Source organism: Scyliorhinus canicula, chromosome 1, assembly GCF_902713615.1.
Source record: "Scyliorhinus canicula chromosome 1, sScyCan1.1, whole genome shotgun sequence".
In the NCBI taxonomy this organism is placed as follows: domain Eukaryota; kingdom Metazoa; phylum Chordata; class Chondrichthyes; order Carcharhiniformes; family Scyliorhinidae; genus Scyliorhinus; species Scyliorhinus canicula.
Window position 1 is genome coordinate 288,076,130 of NC_052146.1, and position 19,638 is coordinate 288,095,767.

Consider the following 19,638-nt stretch of genomic DNA (forward strand, 5'->3'; position numbering starts at 1 on the left):
ACAGCAAGATCTGGCATAATAAATTGTATTTTGTATACATAACTGCATAAATCTCTGGACTATTTTTAACAATAGTGTGCATAATTGTGCATCGTAGCAGCGCTTTGCACAATATGTTCTCCTTTGAAACTTTGGATGGGATTCAGGATGGGGGTCGGGTGAATAAGTGGACTGTCCGTATTGATTGTTCCATTGTCATTTCAACAACTGGTGAGATTTCGGAATAAACGCAACACAGTTATTGAGATTTTGGCCATGATTCTGGTTCATGCCCAGAGAGGGGGTGACGCTGATGACCATTACTTTGAATACATTTCAATATTGGTAAAGCAATAACGCCCTTGTTTCTGAGCTCAGCTTTGCCCACATCAGGCTGGCAAGAATCGCTACTGGTCCCCGGCGGTGAGGGACATGGCCGGGCAGTAACCTGGCGCAGCACCTGGCACAATGGCAATGCTGACCTGGTACCGCGCTGTTTGCACTGCCAGGGGAGGGACTCCCATTATGTGTGTGTGGGGGGGTGGGGGCAATGATGCTTGGGCAGGGCAGATAATGCCCCGTTGCTATCAATGAAGGGGAGGGAGTGTGATGTCCCCATGCCAACTATGATTGTATGTTGCTGGGGGAAGGGGAGGGGGTAGCGTTGTTGGGGGTAAGAGTTTCCCCTCTGTCCTCAAGGGTTGGGGATGTTCCCCATGCCTGCCGGGAGTCCCGATGTCCATGGAGTGGGGGGTGAGGGGGGGCCTTTACTTTGAAAAAAGGTACCCCAATCTCTGTGGAGCCGGGCTTACGAACTCAACCAGGCCCCCCACTAAAATGAAGGCACTAAACAGGCCTTCTTTTGGACAGAAGTGTCAGAAGATCTGGAGTGAAAACACGGCTGTGTTTCTGGAGAGAAACATGTTGGTTTTCACTCAGAACCTGACACAGTCAATATTCTGCCCCTTGTCATTTTCTTTTCTTCCTGGGGTCTTCTTAACATGGATTTTCCTGTTGTCATGGGAAGATTGGATGGGCATGGCTGGGCCTCAAACCACTCTGTAGTTCCGTGGATGTGAGGGCGTTGTGCGCGCGGACGTGGTGACGGGCGGGGAAGCCGGGAGGGGGGGGGGGGGGGGGGGGCAACGTGCTGGTTGTTGTTAACGGTGCGGGCTCAGTCATATCAGGCCTTCGGCCTCCTGAGTGAGAACACCTGATTTCCACACGGCCCTGCTGAAAACACATGACATTCACTCGACACCGAAGTGAGGGTGACGGAGGGCTCGCAATTGCGCCCTCCCCGTTTACAACCGCGTGCTCGACCCCTCGGAAGGCCCACATGCCTCACTGACCCTTCTCTCACCAGTCAAATTCATCGTGTAGGTGACCATAAGGGGGATGGGAACCTAAATTGTAGTCCCAGTGTACAGGATGTTGAGAGTAGTGAGGTCAGGGATAGGGTTAAAAGTTCGAAAGAGGGCACCAGCAAGCAAGCAAGCAAGACGCTGGTTTGAAGTGTGTCTACTTCAACACCAGGAGCATCCGGAATAAGGTGGGTGAGCTTGCAGCATGGGTTGGTACCTGGGATCTCGATGTTGTGGCGATTTCGGAGACATGGGTAGAGCAGGGAGAGGAATGGTTGTTGCAGGTTCCAGGATTTAGATGTTTCTGTAAGAACAGAGAAGATGGTAAAAGAGGGGGGGGGTGTGGCATTGTTAATCAAGGAAAGTATTACGGCGGTAGAACGGACGTTTGAGGACTCGTCTACTGAGGTAGTATGGGCCGAGGTTAGGAACAGGAGAGGAGAGGTCACCCTGTTGGGAGTTGTCTATAGACCTCCGAATAGTTCCAGAGATGTAGAGGAAAGGATTACAAAGATGATTCTCGACAGGAGCGAGAGTAACAGGGTAGTTGTTATGGGGGACTATAACTTTCCAAATATTGACTGGAAATACTATAGTTCGAGTACTATAGATGGGTCAGTTTTTGTGCAGTGTGTGCAGGAGGGTTTTCTGACACAGTATGTAGACAGGCCAACAAGGGGCGAGGCCACATTGGATTTGGTACTGGGTAATGAACCCGGCCAGGTGTTAGATTTAGATGTAGGTGAGCACTTTGGTGATAGTGATCACAACTCGGTTATGTTTACTTTAGCAATGGGCAGGGATAGGTATATACCGCAAGGCAAGAATTATAGCTGGGGGAAAGGCAATTATGATGCTATTCGGCAAGATTTAGGATGTATAGGATGGGGAAGGAAACTGCAGGGGATGGGTACAATCGAAATGTGGAGCTTTTTCAAGGAACAGCTACTGCGTGTCCTTGATAAGTATGTACCTGTCAGGCAGGGAGGAAGTTGTCGAGCAAGGGAACCGTGGTTTACTAAGGAAGTTGAAGCACTTGTCAAGAGGAAGAAGAAGGCTTATGTTAGGATGAGACATGAAGGCTCAGTTAGGGCACTTGAGAGTTACAAGTTAGCCAGGAAGGACCTAAAGGGAGAGTTAAGAAGAGCGAGGAGAGGACACGAAAAGTCGTTGGCGGATAGGATCAAGGAAAACCCTAAGGCTTTCTATAGGTATATCAGGAACAAAAGAATGACTAGAGTAAAATTAGGGCCAATCAAGGATAGTAGTGGAAAGTTGTGTGGGGAATCAGAGGAGATAGGGTAAGCGTTAAATGGATATTTTTTATCAGTGTTTACACTAGAGAAAGACAATGTTGTCAAGGAGAATACTCAGGTTCAGTCGACCAGGCTAGATGGAATTGAGGTTCAAAAGGAGGAGGTGTTATCAATTTTGGAAAATGTCAAAATAGATAAGTCCCCTGGGCCAGATGGGATTTATCCTAGGATTCTCTGGGAAGCCAGGGAGGAGATTGCAGAGCCTTTGTCCTTGATCTTTATGTCGTCTTTGTCGACAGGAATAGTGCCGGAAGACTGGAGGATAGCAAATGTTGTCCCCTTGTTCAAGAAGGGGAGTAGAGACAACCCTGGTAATTATAGACCTGTGAGCCTTACTTCGGTTGTGGGTGAAATGTTAGAAATGGTTATAAGAGATAGGGTTTATAATCATCTTGAAAAGAACAAGCTGATTAGCGATAGTCAACACGGTTTTGTGAAGGGTAGGTCATGCCTCACAAACCTTATTGAGTTTTTTGAGAAGGTGACCAAACAGGTGGATGAGGGTAAAGCGGTTGATGTGGTGTAAATGGATTTCAGTAAGGCGTTTGATAAGGTTCCCCACCGTAGGCTATTGCAGAAAATAAGGAAGTATGGGATTGAAGGTGATTTAGCGGTTTGGATCAGTAATTGGCTAGCTGAAAGAAGACAGAGGGTGGTGGTTGATGGCAAATGTTCATCCTGGAGTTCAGTTACTAGTGGTGTACCGCAAGGATCTGTTTTGGGGCCACTGCTGTTTGTCATTTTTATAAATGACCTAGAAGAGGGTGTAGAAGGATAGGTTAGTAAATTTGCAGATGACACGAAGGTCGGTGGAGTTGTGGATAGTGCTGAAGGATGTTATAGGGTACAGAGGGACATAGATATGCTGCAGAGCTGGGCTGAGAGGTGGCAGATGGAGTTTAATGCGGAAAAGTGTGAGGTGGTTCACTTTGGAAGGAGTAACAGGAATGCAGAGTACTGGGCTAATGGCAAGATTCTTGGTAGCGTAGATGAACAGAGAGATCTCGGCATCCAGGTACATAAATCCCTGAAAGTTGCCACCCAGGTTAGTAGGGCTGTTAAGAAGGCATATGGTGTGCTAGCCTTTATCAGTAGGGGGTTTGAGTTTCGGAGCCACAAGGTCATGCTGCAGCTGTACATAACTCTGGTGCGGCCGCTCCTGGAGTACTGCGTGCAGTTCTGGTCACCACATTATAGGAAGGATGTGGAAGCTTTGGAAAGGGTTCAGAGGAGATTTACTAGGATGTTGCCTGGTATGGAGGGAAGGTCTTACGAGGAAAGGCTCAGGGACTTGAGGTTGTTTTCGTTAGAGAGGAGAAGGCTGAGAGGTGACTTAATAGAGACATATAAGATAGTCAGAGGGTTAGATAGGGTGGACAGTGAGAGTCTTTTTCCTCGGATGGTGATGACCAACACGAGGGGACATAGCTTTAAATTGAGGGGTGGTAGATATAGGACAGATGTCAGAGGCAGTTTCTTTACTCAGAGAGTAGTAGGGGTGTGGAACGCCCTGCCTGCAACAGTAGTAGACTCGCCAACTTTAAGGGCATTTAAGTGGTCACTGGATAGACATATGGATGAAAATGGAATAGTGTAGGTCAGATAGGCTTCAGATGGTTTCACAGGTCGGCGCAACATCGAGGGCCGAAGGGCCCGTACTGCGTTGTAATGTTCTATGTTCTATATTTGGGAGGGTGACCGCTTTGGTGTGCCAGTATAGAAACGTGTTTTAATAATGTCATGTCCATGATGGCGGCCATTTAATATCGAATTTAAACAGTGCAGCGAGGAATGTCATGGCAATAAAAGCAGCATTTAGAGGTGTGCTGTGAAGGCATTTATTGAGAGATTACTGATGGGGTATGGTAGCTGAATGGTTATATTACTGAACTGGTGCCTAATGATGTGGAAACAGGAGCAAATCCCACCACGTCAGCTGGGAAACTTAAATTCAGTTAACTAAATAAGCGAGGGTAGACATTGGGCAGGATTTTGAGGTTTTTAGGATCAAATGGGGGGGGGGTCCCAATCCCACACCTTGTCAGGAGCAGTCATCTGACATGATTCTGCCTGGATTGACCAATTAGCAGCCAGGGGACACGCTTGCCATCCAATTAAGTGAGCTCTGGAAGTCCAATCGGAGGCCCCCCAAACATGAAAGGAACGGCAGCCTGCAGCTGCAGGTAATGGAGAGAGAAAGGGTGCCTCCATCTTGTGACACCTTGAATCAAAACATGGCCACAAATGCGAGACCACCATTCTGAAAGGAAAGCCCCTATGACCAGGTCGGTGACCAGTTCTGAAAGGCAGCCTGGGGGACTGGGTTCTGTTTTAGGAAGGTTGCACCCATGTAGTTGACATGCTCCTAATGCAGCGATTGGGGGGGGGTTCTGCAGGTTGACTGGAAAGGTCCAGTCGACCTCTGGCCCTTGGCGTCAATAGACCTTTGAGGTACTTTAATAAACTTCCCGTCGCTTCGGAGCAGGTAGCCATTCAACCCCTGATTCAGTCTCTCTGAAAATGGCTCAGGGGTGAGATGGTGCCAGCAAACCCGCACGCTAAGCGGTGTCGCAAAATTCTTCCACCAGACCGTCTCCATTTCGGCTCCCACATATCTGAGCCAAAATTCTTCCGTTGTCTCTCTTTCTTTCAAAAACATGTAGTAATTAAGCCCCCAAAAAGTCATGTCGTGAAAACTATTCCAACACGTTGTCAGCACCCTCCCGCCACAGTTAATGGGTGACGTCAACTCCTGTCTGGCAGTGGTGGTGGTGGAACAGTTCACTGAGGAAGTGAGAGTTACTGTGGAAACAGGAACGTTGTAATCTGGAGCTATGGGTAGTGATGGCAAAGACGCCAACTTTCCATCACCATGGCTGAGGGGGAATCTCTCACAACCTGGCATTGGTGCATGTTGGAAGGACTTGCAGGCTGATACTCAAGCTGTTTGGTCAGGTTATGAATCACCTTCCTTGGCCATCGCGTCCTGGGGTGGGACACAAACCCAGATCTTCTGATTCAGAGGCAGGGACGCTACCTAGTGCGCCACAAGACCATCAACCTGTCTACTGAGAGTATTCAGCCAAAATCCAACAAATCCTGATCAATGGAAGCAAGTCGTTGATACAATTTGAGGAGGTCTGAGACTTTTTTTTTGTGCCACTTTTTGCTTTGCTACAATTTGGGGAAAAAATCTTAATCTTCTCAATCTTTTGAATGTGTACCAATGAAAATTCCAACTCGCGAGGTTTTAAAGAACTATTTCCTGATTTTTTTTTCTTTTGGAAACAATGATCAGGCAGCGTTGAAGATGCATAAATTTATAAGACAGAAACATTTAATTGGTGCTAAATTCTTCTTTGTGTTGTCCAAAACAGCTGCCTTCAAGCAAATTTGCCCTGGTGGAATGGGCTACCATGTTACTCAGACATTCAAGAAGGTGACCGTCAAGCCTGGGTCTGATGTTAAATTCTATAACCCTGAGATTAAGCACTCTGATCCTATACCTACTCCAGCAAAGATACCACTAGAGCAACAGCCCTTAGAGGCCTTCTCATCTACCCAAACGCCACAGCCTGAGGTGTTAATACCAGAAGGTAAGGTGCTCAATTTATAAGCAAACCATAGACATGGATGAGGGGTGATTTAACCAATGCTTTCAAGGTAGCAAAGGGAGCTGATAGTTTGGATAGAGAGAAACTATTTTTGCTGGTTGGGAATTCTAAGACTGGGGGACATAAAATAAAAAATAGAGCCAGGCCTAAAGTTTTGTACGAGGCCCTATAAGGAGTGGAGTTAGGAAAATTCTAAAACAAAGGGCGGAAGAAGTTTGGAACTTTATCGCAAATGGTATTTGATTCTTAATTTCAGATTGATTAATTTTTTGTTCATCAAAAGGTGTTGAGGAATATGGGGTGAAGGCCTCAACTCTGTAATTAGGTCACAGGTCAGCCATTATATCATTGAATGGCAGAACAGACTAGAGGGGTTGAATGGCCTCCTCTTCTATGTTTCTACATAAAGATAAACTGCCTCTCCAGAAAGGGGGCACATTCCCTAGTGTAGCACAATGTTAAGAAAAGCTAATGATGAAAAATTACCATTTTACATGGAATACTATTGTTGAAGAAACAATCAAATATTATGTGTGGCTTGGAGGAGAGAGTCAGTTGAGACTATGTCTGCTCGCTCAGTTGATTGTAAAATATCCCATGGCACTAGTTGAAGAGGAAATGCAAGGGATTTCTTCCCCATTTTCCGGACAATATTAACCCAGACATCACGAAGAACAAATTAACTGGCGATTTATCTCATTCCTGTTCACTGGATCTCGCTGGGCCTGTGTTGAGCCTGTTTAGGTTGCAGTGTTTCTCTGTTTTACAATAGTGGAGCCACTTCAAATATAATAAATTCAGTATATTGCAGATGCTATCAACCTGAAATAAAAGCAGAAAACTCGGCATGTCTGGCAGCATCTATGGAGAGAGAAACAGAGTTAAAAAAGTCGAAACGTTAACTCTTGTTTTTCTCTCCACAGATGCCGCTAGACCTGCTGAGGTTTTCCGGCACTTTCTGTATTTGTTTCACACCTCAAATCTACCTCATTGGTTATGTGGTACTCTGGGATGTCCTGAGGACATGAAAATGCAAGTTTCTTTAATATTGCTGAAAAAAGATACATGTAGTCGAAGCTTTTTGTCTTGCACTCCTCAGGACAATTTGCGAGAGAATGTAAAGGGAATAACAATTTATACTGAGTGAGAAGAGAATGTTAATTGTTTGGCAATTGGTGTAGAGACATTGCCATGGATAATGCACTAGCAAACTGATAGCTGACAGTTCTCTGCCAAGGTTTGTTTAAATTCAAGCCAGGCAGGTTGACCTGATTGGTTCATTCATGATCCAGGAAATGGCTGTCACCTATTTTGTTCAGATGAAAAGGGCGCAATGTGTGCACATGTACTTTCTGTCTGCTAAGGACAGGGCCCTGTGTATTAATATACACAGCTCCTAGCACATGTAAGTGGATGACCACTTACATCAGCTCGGCTGATAATCTTAAAGTTCAGTTGTCAGTGTAATTCTTAGCATAAATGTTTCTTTGCAGGCAATGCGTTTCAGAGGTTAGCAATGAGAGGACAAGCGTTTAAAAGTTGGAAGGCCTTTCAGTGATGGGGCCCATTCACAGAGCAATGGGTGGGCTGAGCAATACTGCGTTAAAGAGCTGACCAGCAAAACAAGCTGTGTCACTGCAGAAAACTGCACACAATGAATTAAATGGGAGAATGAATTCTATCAATTTTCAGCAGTCCTGCTTCTCAGCGTCTTAGCTGCCTTATCTGTTGTGGGAAGGAGCTTTCTGATCTGACATGTCCAGTTAACTAGCTGATCTCCAGTAAGTTAGCCCAGATCTTTTTAACTGCTTTCATTCCTTCCAGGCAGAGTGGTCTCTTCATTATGGCATTGCCTACACCATGTTTATTACTGATGATGAGGGTAAATCTAAGCAACAGCCTTCAATCGAAAAAAGGAAACCTTATCAGAAGAGAGGAAATTAACCCAAATACATACGTATACTGGGAAGACGGATGCTTAGTAAAAAAAGATAACGCAGACATAATGTTCTGGAAAATACATACATTCAATTAGACTTTCTCTGAACCCGCCTTATATAGGGGAGAATTCTCCCAATTCCCCCGTTGGCATGTTCGATGGCAGGCACAAGTGTGAGAATATGGCGGGAGGGCCAGAAATCGGTTTCACGCTGGCGCGAATTGACATTGGGAATCTTCCGCTGGGTCCCACCATGATGGTTGGAAAACCTGTGAGAGGCCGACACAGAACATAGAACAGTACAGCACAGAACAGGCCCTTCGGCCCTCGATGTTGTGCCGAGCAATGATCACCCTACTCAAACCCACGTATCCACCCTATACCCGTAACCCAACAACCCCCCCCATAACCTTACTTTTTAGGACACTACGGGCAATCTAGCATGGCCAATCCACCTAACCCGCACATCTTTGGACTGTGGGAGGAAACCGGAGCACCCGGAGGAAACCCACGCACACACGGGGAGGACGTGCAGACTCCGCACAGACAGTGACCCAGCCGGTCATTCCGACATTGGGATGCAGATGAAGGCCCAGCACTCCCTCATGCCAGATTCTCCACAATGCCGGCCCGAAGCTGTTTGGAACAAGGTGACATGCAGATGTCCGGACTCATCTGAACAATACCTCCGGAGTTCAGGATGGAGGCCGCCCGCAACCCCGGAACACCAGAGCAGTGGGTGTGGGGAGCATCCGTAGGTAGACCTTCCAGATTCGGTGTCCTTGAGTGGGTCCAACTTCCATCCTCAGAATGTTCCTGGGGATCCACCTTTTGGTCCATCTTCTGATCTCCGAGTGCTCCCGAAGATCCATCTCCATTTTCAGGCAGCTCGCCCTTCTTTCTTCAATAATGGGTCAGTGCCTTTTTAATATGACACCCGGACACGATGGCGGACGGCGTGCCACCCAGACCTGCTCCGCCACTGAATACAGTGAAACACCCAGGTGCATAATTAATTGGGCTGGGGCTGGAAGATTTGGGGATGTTTTCCCATCAGCCACCACAGCGGGAAACACTCCCCATTCCCACCCCGCCAGGGCACTTTGTCTCAAAATGGGAGAATTCCGCCCCACCTATCTTGCAGCGGGTAGCCCGTGCTATAAAATAAATTCCAGCATAGTTAGTCCTGTCTCGCCACCAATCTGTACTCTATTAGTTTTCTCACTCGGTAGGAGCGAAGAATTGGTGAGTAATGTGAGATTTCTAAATTCCGAGCAGCTGACTTGAGTATAACTAATAATGGAACGCCGTGTAAAAGAAACCTGAATCCTTAAGGTCAAATTGTATGGACATGACATTTTCAAAGACCATTCTGAGCAGGGGAGCAGTCTCGCTCTCCTGCTTCCAGTCTAATTTCCTCTGCTGGTGTTAACACATTCCTGTAAGATTGCTTTGTCTGCCATTTCGTAGTTTTAGGTAAATGGACACAGATGCAGGATATCTCCAGAAGGTAGCTTTACTTGCACGTTTGCCAGGAAACAATGAACCATGTTCGTGTTCCAGGGTGGAAACTCCTTTGCTACGGCCCCGACTCTTGTTAGGGTCTGCGGTAATAAACAGTTCCCCTGTTCGGTCCTAGGTACACTAGCTCCATGGTTTTCAGATCATTTAAAAAAAATTGTGAAACAGCTTCAATAATACACAACAGGTCACCGATGCCGGTGTTATGTAGTTACATTGTGTTGCCCTATTATACATTTCTTTTATTTCCTTTTCTTTTCATGTACTTAATGATCTGTTGAGCTGCTTGCAGAAAAATACTTTTCACCGTACCCGTGACAATAAAGAAAACAAAATCCAAACAAGCAATGTTTTGACCCCAGCAATAATAGTGTATAATATGTATCTTCTAGATCTTCACTTGATGCTTGTTCTCTGTGTTTTCCTGTATAGAGAGTAAATTGGGAGTTTTGGCTTTTCAATTCAAGAGGGCAGTACGGTAGCATTGTGGATAGCACAATGGCTTCACAGCTCCAGGGTCCCAGGTTCGATTTCGGCTCAGGTCACTGTCTGTGCGGAGTCTGCACATCCTCCCCGTGTGTGCGTGGGTTTCCTCCGGGTGCTCCGGTTTCCTCCCACAGTCCAAAGATGTGCAGGTTAGGTGGATTGGCCATGCTAAATTACCCTTAGTGTCCAAAATTGCCCTTAGTGTTGGGTGGGGTTACTGGGTTATTGGGATAGGGTGGAGGTGTTGACCTTGGGTAGGGTGCTCTTTCCAAGAGCCGGTGCAGACTTGATGGGCCGAATGGCCTCCTTCTGCACTGTAAATTCTATGATTTAAGATAACAGCCGGCGTGGGGGGTTGGGATTTGCGGGGGGGTGTTGCATGCAAATTGGAACCCCCATAGACAGTAGCAATACCAGAAGATCCTGCCGTGGGTCAATGGGCTTGTTGCCTCTTGGAGTTGAGGGGCTGCCCGGTTTATGGACTTGGTTATGCCATAGATAGGCCATGGCCTTTCCCGACATTCAGCGAGTGCCTTGTCCAGTTTGTAGGCAACGTCCCAGCAAACTCAAAACAAAGATATTTACGTTTGGTCATCACACAGCTGGCTGGACCACCACAGGACTGGAAGATAGGTCTGGTCATTTTCTACCTTCAATTAATGATATTGTTGGTGCAGCACGGTGGCATAGTGGTTGGCACTGCCTCCTCATGGCGCCGACGTCCCAGGTTCGATCCCCGCTCTGGGTCACTGTCCGTGCGGAGTTTGCACATTCTCCCCGTGTCTGCACAACCCAAAGATATGCAGGGTAGGTGGATTGGCCATGCTAAATTGCCCCTTAATTGGAAAAAATGAATCGGGCACTCTAAATTTATAAAAAAGGAAATGAATGATATTGTTAATTATCAGCTATTCTGTCCAGATAAAAGCAAACAATGACATTGGTGCACACATTCCGAGTAACCCACTATAAATCCATTATCCTTTGGTCTGCTTGCTTTATCCTTTGGTCTGCTTGCTTTATCCTTTGGTCTGCTTGCTTTATCCTTTGGTCTGCTTGCTTTATCCTTTGGTCTGCTTGCTTTATCCTTTGGTCTGCTTGCTTGCCCTGTTGCTTTCTGAAAAATGGGTTGAATGCTCCAATGGGTGGACAGATTAGGATGGCTACTGGTGCAGTGCGGCACTGAACGTAGACCCAATGAATACTCAACACATTTGTTTCAAATTTTATTCTCTGCTGTACTAACAACGGCCATGTACTTTCAATATATCAATGTCTATATTCAAATCCTAGGCAGAGGAATTTGCATCAGGTCTTACTGCGCTATTACATTCATAATTGCCGAGATTCTTATCATACAAAGGCAATTTCAGCAACTTTTTTTCTTTATAAAATGGTTGGCATTTCAATGAGATTGGGTTCAAAGATGAACCTTCCCTGCAGTAGCTCATTAGCAAGATTTTAGTTATTCTTTGATTGAAACATTCTGTGCCTGAGCCTGCCTTTAACTCATGTGTTAACTCATGCCGCCTAACCTTTTACCACTGCTGGATAACAGCATCGTCCTACCTTTGTAACCTCCTCCCTGCCTCCTTACCTTTAACTAACATGTTAACTCATGCTGCGTAACCTTCTGCCACTGCTGGTAACCGCATCCAGCTAATGCACACCTCGCCGCCTCCTTAGGATTTCTGTACGTTTCTCATTCACCTCCCGACTCCCTCTCCCAACACATGTTGGCTGCACTGCTGGGATGGGAGCGGTCAACAATCAGAGCTCTCCATTCCTTAGGTTTCTCAACGCCTGCCTCTCAATGCATCTTTGTCCACTTTGCTTCCTGGTTCCGGCTCGATCTCCTCTTACATCCTCTGCCCCTTAATGAAGTGCCCAGAGACACGTCACTGCATTCAAAGGCAAGATACAAGGTGGTTGCAATCCCATGTGATGGGAGATGAATACCTGCTTTTAAATGCAATACTGTGACAGCATGTGGGATACTTGCCTTTATTAGCCAAGCCATAGACTACAAGTGTAGGGAGATGATCATGGAGCTGTACATAACGCCACAGGGAGTACTGGTCACCACACTATAGGAAGGATGTGACTGCATGAGAAAGGGTGCAGAGGTGATTCACTGGGATGATGCCTGGCTGGAGTGTTTCAGCTGTGGGAAGAGGCTGTAGTTTTTAATCTTAAAACAGGGGGGGGGGGGGTGCTCTGATGGAGGTCACAAGGGGTCAGGCGACAGCGTGGGTGGGATTAGAGACACCAAGTGGACAACTTTAAGTCTATATCCGTATTCCGAGACAATTGATTGATTAATACATGCAAGGGCACACAGCCTAGTTCATAGTGACCAGCACAAAATACCTGCTATTTAAAGGAAAAGGTCCCTTTTGCCAAGCACCCCACAGAGCGGACTTTACTGGAAGTGTTAAGTGTTTGAAAGGTTTGCACTGTGGCAGTCTGCATGGTCTCTGGTGGCTGACACCAGCTATCTTTCCATCACTCGGGTGCACATTCAGATTTTGCATGATGTTTACCTCCTTGTCTGGGTTCCAATTTGAAAAACGCCAACCCCTTTCGGCACGAAACTCACTTTTTTACTCAAACTGCGAAAAGGGAACAGTCAGCAGGCAGGTGTAGTGTGAATGCGGTCAATCCATAAGAGGGTCATTTAGGAATCTGGTAACAGTGGGGAAGAAGCTGTTTTGGAGTCTGTTCGTGCTTGTTCGTGCTTGGAAGAGTGAGTAAGCCGGGTGGGAGGGGTCTTTGATTATGCTGCCCGCTTTCCCCAGGCAGCAGGAGGTGTAGATGGAGTCAATGGATGGGAGGCAGGTTTGTGTGATGGACTGGGCTGTGTTTACGACTCTCTGAAGTTTTTTTTTTAGAAAGTATTTTTATTAAGGTTTTGCAGAAATTTTCATAATAAAACAGTAGTAACAAGAATAACAAACCAAAATAGAGTGAACATTAACATAGTGTAAAAAGAGAATATACAATAACAATTGAATAGACATTACCCCACGCGACTCAGTCTTCCCACACCATCCCAATGAAGCACTCACCACCCCCCCCCCAGGATTGCTGCTGCTGCTGACATTTTAATTTTCCCTGAGAAAGTCGACGATTGGCTGCCACCTCCGAGAGAACCCTAGCGTAGACCCTCTTCAGGCAAACTTTATTTTTTCGAAGCTGAGAAACCCAGCCATGTCGGTAACCCAAGCCTCGACACTCGGGGGTTCGAGTCCTGCCACATTAATAAAATCCGTCTCCGGGCTGCTAGGGGGGCAAAGGCCAAGACGTCGGCCTCTTTCACCCCCTGAACTCCTGGGTCTTCTGACACTCCAAAGATCGCTATCTCTGGACTCGGCACCACCCGTGTGTTAAGCACCTTGGACATTGACCTCATGAACCCTTGCCAGAACTCTCTAAGCTCCGGGCATGCCCAAAACATGTAGACATAGTTTGCACCTCATACAACTGTCATCTACCCCAAAAAACGTGCTCATTCTCGCTGCCATCATGTGTCCGGTGGACCACCTGAAATTGAATTAGACTGAGCCTGGCACATGATGAGGAGGAATTAACCCTGCCCAGGACCTCAGCCACAGACCCACTTCCAACTCCTCACCTATCTCCTCCTCCCACTTGCCCTTGAGCTCCTCCACCGGGGTTTCCTCCACCTCCTGTAGTTCCTGGTATATATCCGACACCTTCCCCTCCCTCACACAGGGGCCGGAGACCACCCTGTCCTGTATCCTCAGTGATGGCAGCGTTGGGAAGGCCACCACCTGTTTTTTCAGGAAGGCTTGTACTTGCAAATATTTAAAGGCATTTCCTGGCGGCAGATTAAATTTGTCCTCTAGTGCCTTCAAACTGGGAAAGCTTCCGTCTATGAATAGAGCCCCCATCCTTCTGACGCCTGCCCTCTGCCAGCTCTGGAACCCACCATCCATCCTACCTGGGACAAACCTGTGGTTGTTGCATATCGGGGTCCAGACCGATGCTCCCTCCACCTTCTTGTACCTGATCCACTTTGCTTTCTGAAGCCAATGACCAGCTCTTTAGATTTTCTGGCATTGAGGGAGAGATTGTTGTCGCTGCACCACTCCACTAGGTTCTCTATCTCCCTCCTGTATTCGGACTCGTCGTTATTCGAGATCCGGCCCGCTAAGGTCGTATCGTCAGCAAACTTGTAGATGGAGTTGGAACCAAATTTGCCACGCAGTTGTGTCTGTACAGGGAGTATAGTAGGGGGCTAAGTATGCAGCCTTGCGGGGCCCCGGTATTGAGGACTATTGTGGGGGAGGTGTTGTTTATTTTTACTGATTGTGGTCTGTGGGAGGATCCAGTTGCAGAGTGGGGAGCCAAGTCCTAGGTTTTGAAGCTTTGAGATGAGCTTGGCTGGGATTATGGTGTTGAAGGCGGAGCTGTAGTCAATAAATAGGAGTCTGATGTAGGAGTCCTTGTTGTCGAGATTCTCTAGGGATGAGTGCAGGGCCAGGGAGATGGCGTCTGCTGTGGACTGGTTGCAGCGCTATGCGAATTGCTGTGGATCAAGGCTTTCTGGGAGTATGAAGGTGATGTGCTTCATGACCAACCTCTCGAAGCACTTCATTACGACTGAAATCAGGACCACCGGACGGTGGTCATTGAGGCACGTTGCCTGGTTCTTCTTTGGCACCGGTATGATGGTGGTCTTCTTGAAGCAGGTGGGGACCTCGGAGCGGAGTAAGGACAGGTTAAAGATGTCCATGAACACATCTGCCAGCTGGTTCGCGCAGGCTCTGAGTGCACGACCAGGGATCCCATCCGGACCCGTCGCCTTCCAAGGGTTCAGTTTCAGGAAAGCCGATCTGACTTTGGAAGCTGTGATGGTGGGTATGGGTGAGTTATGGGCTGCTGGGGTCCTCAGCAGCGGATCGTTGGTTTCCTGCTCGAACAGAGGCATAGAATGCATTGAGTTCATTGGGGAGGGGTGCGCTGCTGCCAGAGATACTGCTCGGCTTCGCTTTGTAGCCCGTTATGTTGTTTAGGGCTTGCCACATCTGTGAACCTAGACAATGAGTGATGATGGAGGTGAGGAGAGTAAGCAGCACCTTGAACTTAGCGCACCTCTTGCCTCCGCCTGTTTTTCCAATCCAACCTTGCCTCTCGTGCAGGCACCAGAGATTATCCAACATGCTGTTTTCTTTATCCTCATGCAGCATGACCGTGCCCTGAACCCTCCGCTGAGAGAGCGCTATGTAAACTTGTATATATTGTGCACATATTCCTTCTTCAGACTATCCAGTGGGCTGTTCAAAAATAGATGGGGTGGTAGATCATCTAAACTGTGTTTGCACCCTATTGGGGATCCAACCTAGGGCCTCGTTACACCATAGCAACAGTGGTGTATTTGCCCCTTTGAACTGTTATTCATGGAGGGCAGAGGGAAAAACATAAACAAGCTGCTCTTGTCACATAATGAATTTCACTATACATAAATGAATATAGTACCTGTACATGATTAATGGCGCAAGTTAACATTGCATACCCCTGATCTGGATGTGTGATAGTCAGTACGCTTTGTCGACCACACTTTCGGTTATGGTTGTCTGAGTTGAGTAGTTGTCCAATTTACTGATTGTCCTTGTTCCTTACCTCTCTAATGTCAATGGGTAGCCGTAGTAACTGTTTTTTTCTATTCATTCATGGGATGTTGGTTCGCTGGCTGGGCCAGTATTTATTGCCCATCCCTAGTTGCCCTTGAACAGAGCGGCCTGAAGGGCCATTTCCGAGGGCAGTTAAGAATCAACAACATTGACGTGGGCCTGGAATTATATGTATGCCAGACGGGATAAGGACGGCAAATTTCCTTCTCTAAAGGGCAGTAGAGAACCAGATGGGGTTTTTACAACAATCAATGATGGTTCCATTGGGCGGCACGCTGCTGCCTCACGGCGCCGAGGACTCGGGTTCGATCCCGGCCCCAGGCCACTGTCCGCGTGGAGTTTCCCCATTCTCCCCGGGCGAGATTCTCCCAAAACGGGAGAAATCGTAAAGCTGCCGTAAAACCCGGGCGGGTTATACGGCAGCGCGCCCCTTCCCGACGGGGGACCGATTCTGGTCCCCGGTCGGGGCTAGCAGCCCGACGCCGTAGGCTCCGGCAAGACGGGCTTAACGAAAATCGTTAAGCCCGCTTACCGGAGTTAGCGCCGGCTGACGCGTCATATGACGTCAGCCGCGCATGCGCAGTTTGGAAGACTCCAACCCGCGCATGCGCGGGTGACGTCATCGCGTTTTTGCGCGAAACCCGCGCATGCGCGGGCCGGGTTGCCCCTCAGCCGCCCCGCGAATGGATACTGCGGGGCGGCGGAAGGACAAGTAGTGCGCGGGCATCGGGCCCGCTGCCCGCGATCGGTGCCCACCGATCGCGGGCCCATGGCACCCTTGGCACGGCCGTGGTACTGCCGTGCCAATCGGTGCCATGGTTATAAAAAGCGAGTTAGTGACGCCGTTTTTACGAACGGCAAGACCAGGTGTGTTTGCCGTTCGTGAAAACGGCGGAAAGGGCTGGGACTTCGGCCCATCTAACAGCTGAGAATCGCTGCCGGCCGTAAAAAAACGGCGGCAGCGATTCGGGTCGGGACTTCGGCGGGGGGGTGGGAGAATAGCGGGAGGGCGGCAAAAATGTCGGGAAGGCCCTCCCGCTATTCTCCCACCCGTCGTGGGGGCGGAGAATTTCGCCCCCCGTGTCTGCATGGGTCTCATCCCCACAACCCAAAAATGTGCAGGGTAGGTGAAGTGGCCACGCTAAATTTCCCCTTAAGTGGAAAAATTAAAGAAAATACCAATGGTTTTATTGTCATTATTAGACTTTTAATCCCAGAATTTTATTGAATTCAAATTTCACCATCTGCTCTGGTGGGATTTGAACCTGGGTCCCAAGAGCATTACTAGGGGCTCGGGATTACTAGTCCAGTGACAATATCACTGTGTCACCGCCTGGCAAGTTACCTGAGCCACCCATTAGCCACAAATTTGTGAAAAGGCCAATCATGTCCGACAAATTTCTTTGAGGAGCTAACTGGGTGTGTCGATAGAGACAGACTTAGATTTGTATAGTGCCCTTTAAAACCTCATGATACTCCAAAGCTCTTGACAGCCAGCAAAGTATTTTTTGAAGAGTGGTCCCTGTTGGAATGTAGGAGAGTATGCAAGCCAGCAAGCTCCCACAACCAACATTGGGAAAATAATCAGATATTCCATTATTTTCGTTATGTTGGTTGAGGGATAAATATTGGGCTGGACATCCCGAGAAAGAATTCTCCTGCTCAAATGCTGAACAGGATTGTGAGATCTTCTCGCCCGACCCAAAATGCTGCATGTGTGAATTTTCAAAACGCGCGTGTTGCACAGGGACCTGCTGTGAAACACGAGGTGCAGTGAACGAAATACAGCAGTTGAAATGAAATGAAAATCGTTTATTGTCACAAGTAGGCTTCAGTGAAGTTACCGTGAAAAGCCGCTAGTCGCCACATTCCGGTGCCTGTTCGGGGAGGCTGGTACGGGAATTGAACCGTGCTGCTGGCTTGCTTGGTCTGCTTTAAAAGCCAGTGATTTAGCCCAGTGTGCTAAACCAGCCCCTTTGAATAGAAATTTGGCTGAAGGGCTGAACAAAAGTGGTTGATGGACGCTTCTTGAGATGGGAATATTGATGCCCCCCCCAACCTGGCCTCTCTTCAAAATAGTGCCATGGGATCCTTAACATCCAAATAGAAAGAACATTGATTTAACATCTCATTTGAAAGACAGTGCAGTGCTCCCTCATTACTGGACTAGAACAGTACAGCACAGAACAGGCCCTTCAGCCCTCAATGTTGTGCCGAGCCATGATCACCCTACTCAAACCCACGTATCCACCCTATACCCATAACCCAACAACCCCCCCCCTTAACCTTACTTTTATTAGGACACAACGGGCAATTTAGCATGGCCAATCCACCTAACCTGCACATCTTTGGACTGTGGGAGGAAACCGGAGCACCCGGAGGAAACCCACGCACACAGGGGGAGGACGTGCAGACTCCACACAGACAGTGACCCAGCCGGGAATCGAACCTGGGACCCTGGAGCTGTGAAGCATTTATGCTAACCACCATGCTACCCTGCTGCCCTGCTAGAGTGTCAGCCTTGATTTGACATGCTCAAGTCCTGGAGAGAGTGGAACTTGAACCCAGAACTTTGTGATACCAACTGAGTCACAATTGATACAGTATTTTCTATTCCCGAATTAGCTTATCTTCTATTCTCGGTATATATAATAATAATAAACTTTACTAGTGTCACAAGAAGGCTTTCATTAACACTGCAATGAAGTTTCTGTGAGAATCCCCGCGTCGCCACACTCCGGCACCTGTTCGGGTATACTGAGGGAGAATTCAGAATGTCCAGTTCATCTCACAAGCATGTTCTTCAGGGCTTGTGGGAGGAAACCGGAGCACTCGGAGGAATCCCACGTAGACATGGGGCGAATGTGCAGCCTCCGCACAGACAGTGACCCAAGCCAGGAACCGAACCCGGGTCCCTGGTGCCGTGAAGCAACTGTGCTAGCCACTGTGCTACCGTGCCGCCCATTTAGCCAGTGGGAAGGTGTTCAGTGTTAATAGGATCCAAGCCGGTTGATGAAAATAGTTTATTGACTTGTTAAATCTTCCAGCTCTGCTCCCACTCCCCCAGTGTCCCAGCCAGCCTATTTATACGTGCTCAAGATAATTAATACCCAGCAACTATTTCTCTTAACTGTACCAATGTAATTGACATGATATTAACATTCAGTGAGATAGATTTGTCAAATGCACTTTTGCAATTTGAATGAAATGAAATGAATTAACTGACGAGCAAAGAACTGCTTCCCATACAAAGGGCAGGACCTGTATGAAAGGTTACCGTTTGGGTGTCCACTGCTCCTGCAGTGTTCCAGAAAATCATGGTCCAAATACACAGTGGGATGATGGAATGTGCTGCTTCTTAGATAGCATTCTAATGTGCAGTAAAAAGAATTAGCACTCTTGTCAGGTTGAACAAAGTACTAGATTGACTTTAAGAGTATGTCATCACAGCTAAAAAGCAGTAACGTTTTTTACAGTGTCAAATTTTAATAAGGACACGGGGAGTCCACACTAAGTAAAATAAAGAATTTGGATTTATTTACAATGATGGTATATACACTTCCTGGTGGATCACTACCGTGATCTCTTGCTGGTCGGAGCCTTACCTGGCCAACCTCTTATACAAAGCTAAAAGGAGTTTCCCCGCCCCGCAGCGGGCAACCTCGTACTCCGTAAGGTCCATGGGGAAGACAATCATTCCTACCCCAGAAGTGCCGTGCGGGATATTACACAAGTGTAACATAGCTGGGTCACCAAATAGAT

General features: G+C 47.6%; 1 protein-coding gene across 7 annotated transcripts in view; it reads left to right on the forward strand.

Annotated features, from left to right (window-relative positions):
• ltbp1 (latent transforming growth factor beta binding protein 1) overlaps positions 1–19,638 on the forward strand; it is a 424,359-nt gene that overhangs the window by 222,651 nt on the left and 182,070 nt on the right. For all 7 annotated transcript variants that reach the window (XM_038814844.1, XM_038814856.1, XM_038814865.1 and 4 more), the window contains one exon: positions 6,037–6,255. In XM_038814844.1, the coding sequence (XP_038670772.1) occupies positions 6,037–6,255 (219 nt within the window). The remainder of the gene's footprint in view (positions 1–6,036; positions 6,256–19,638) is intronic.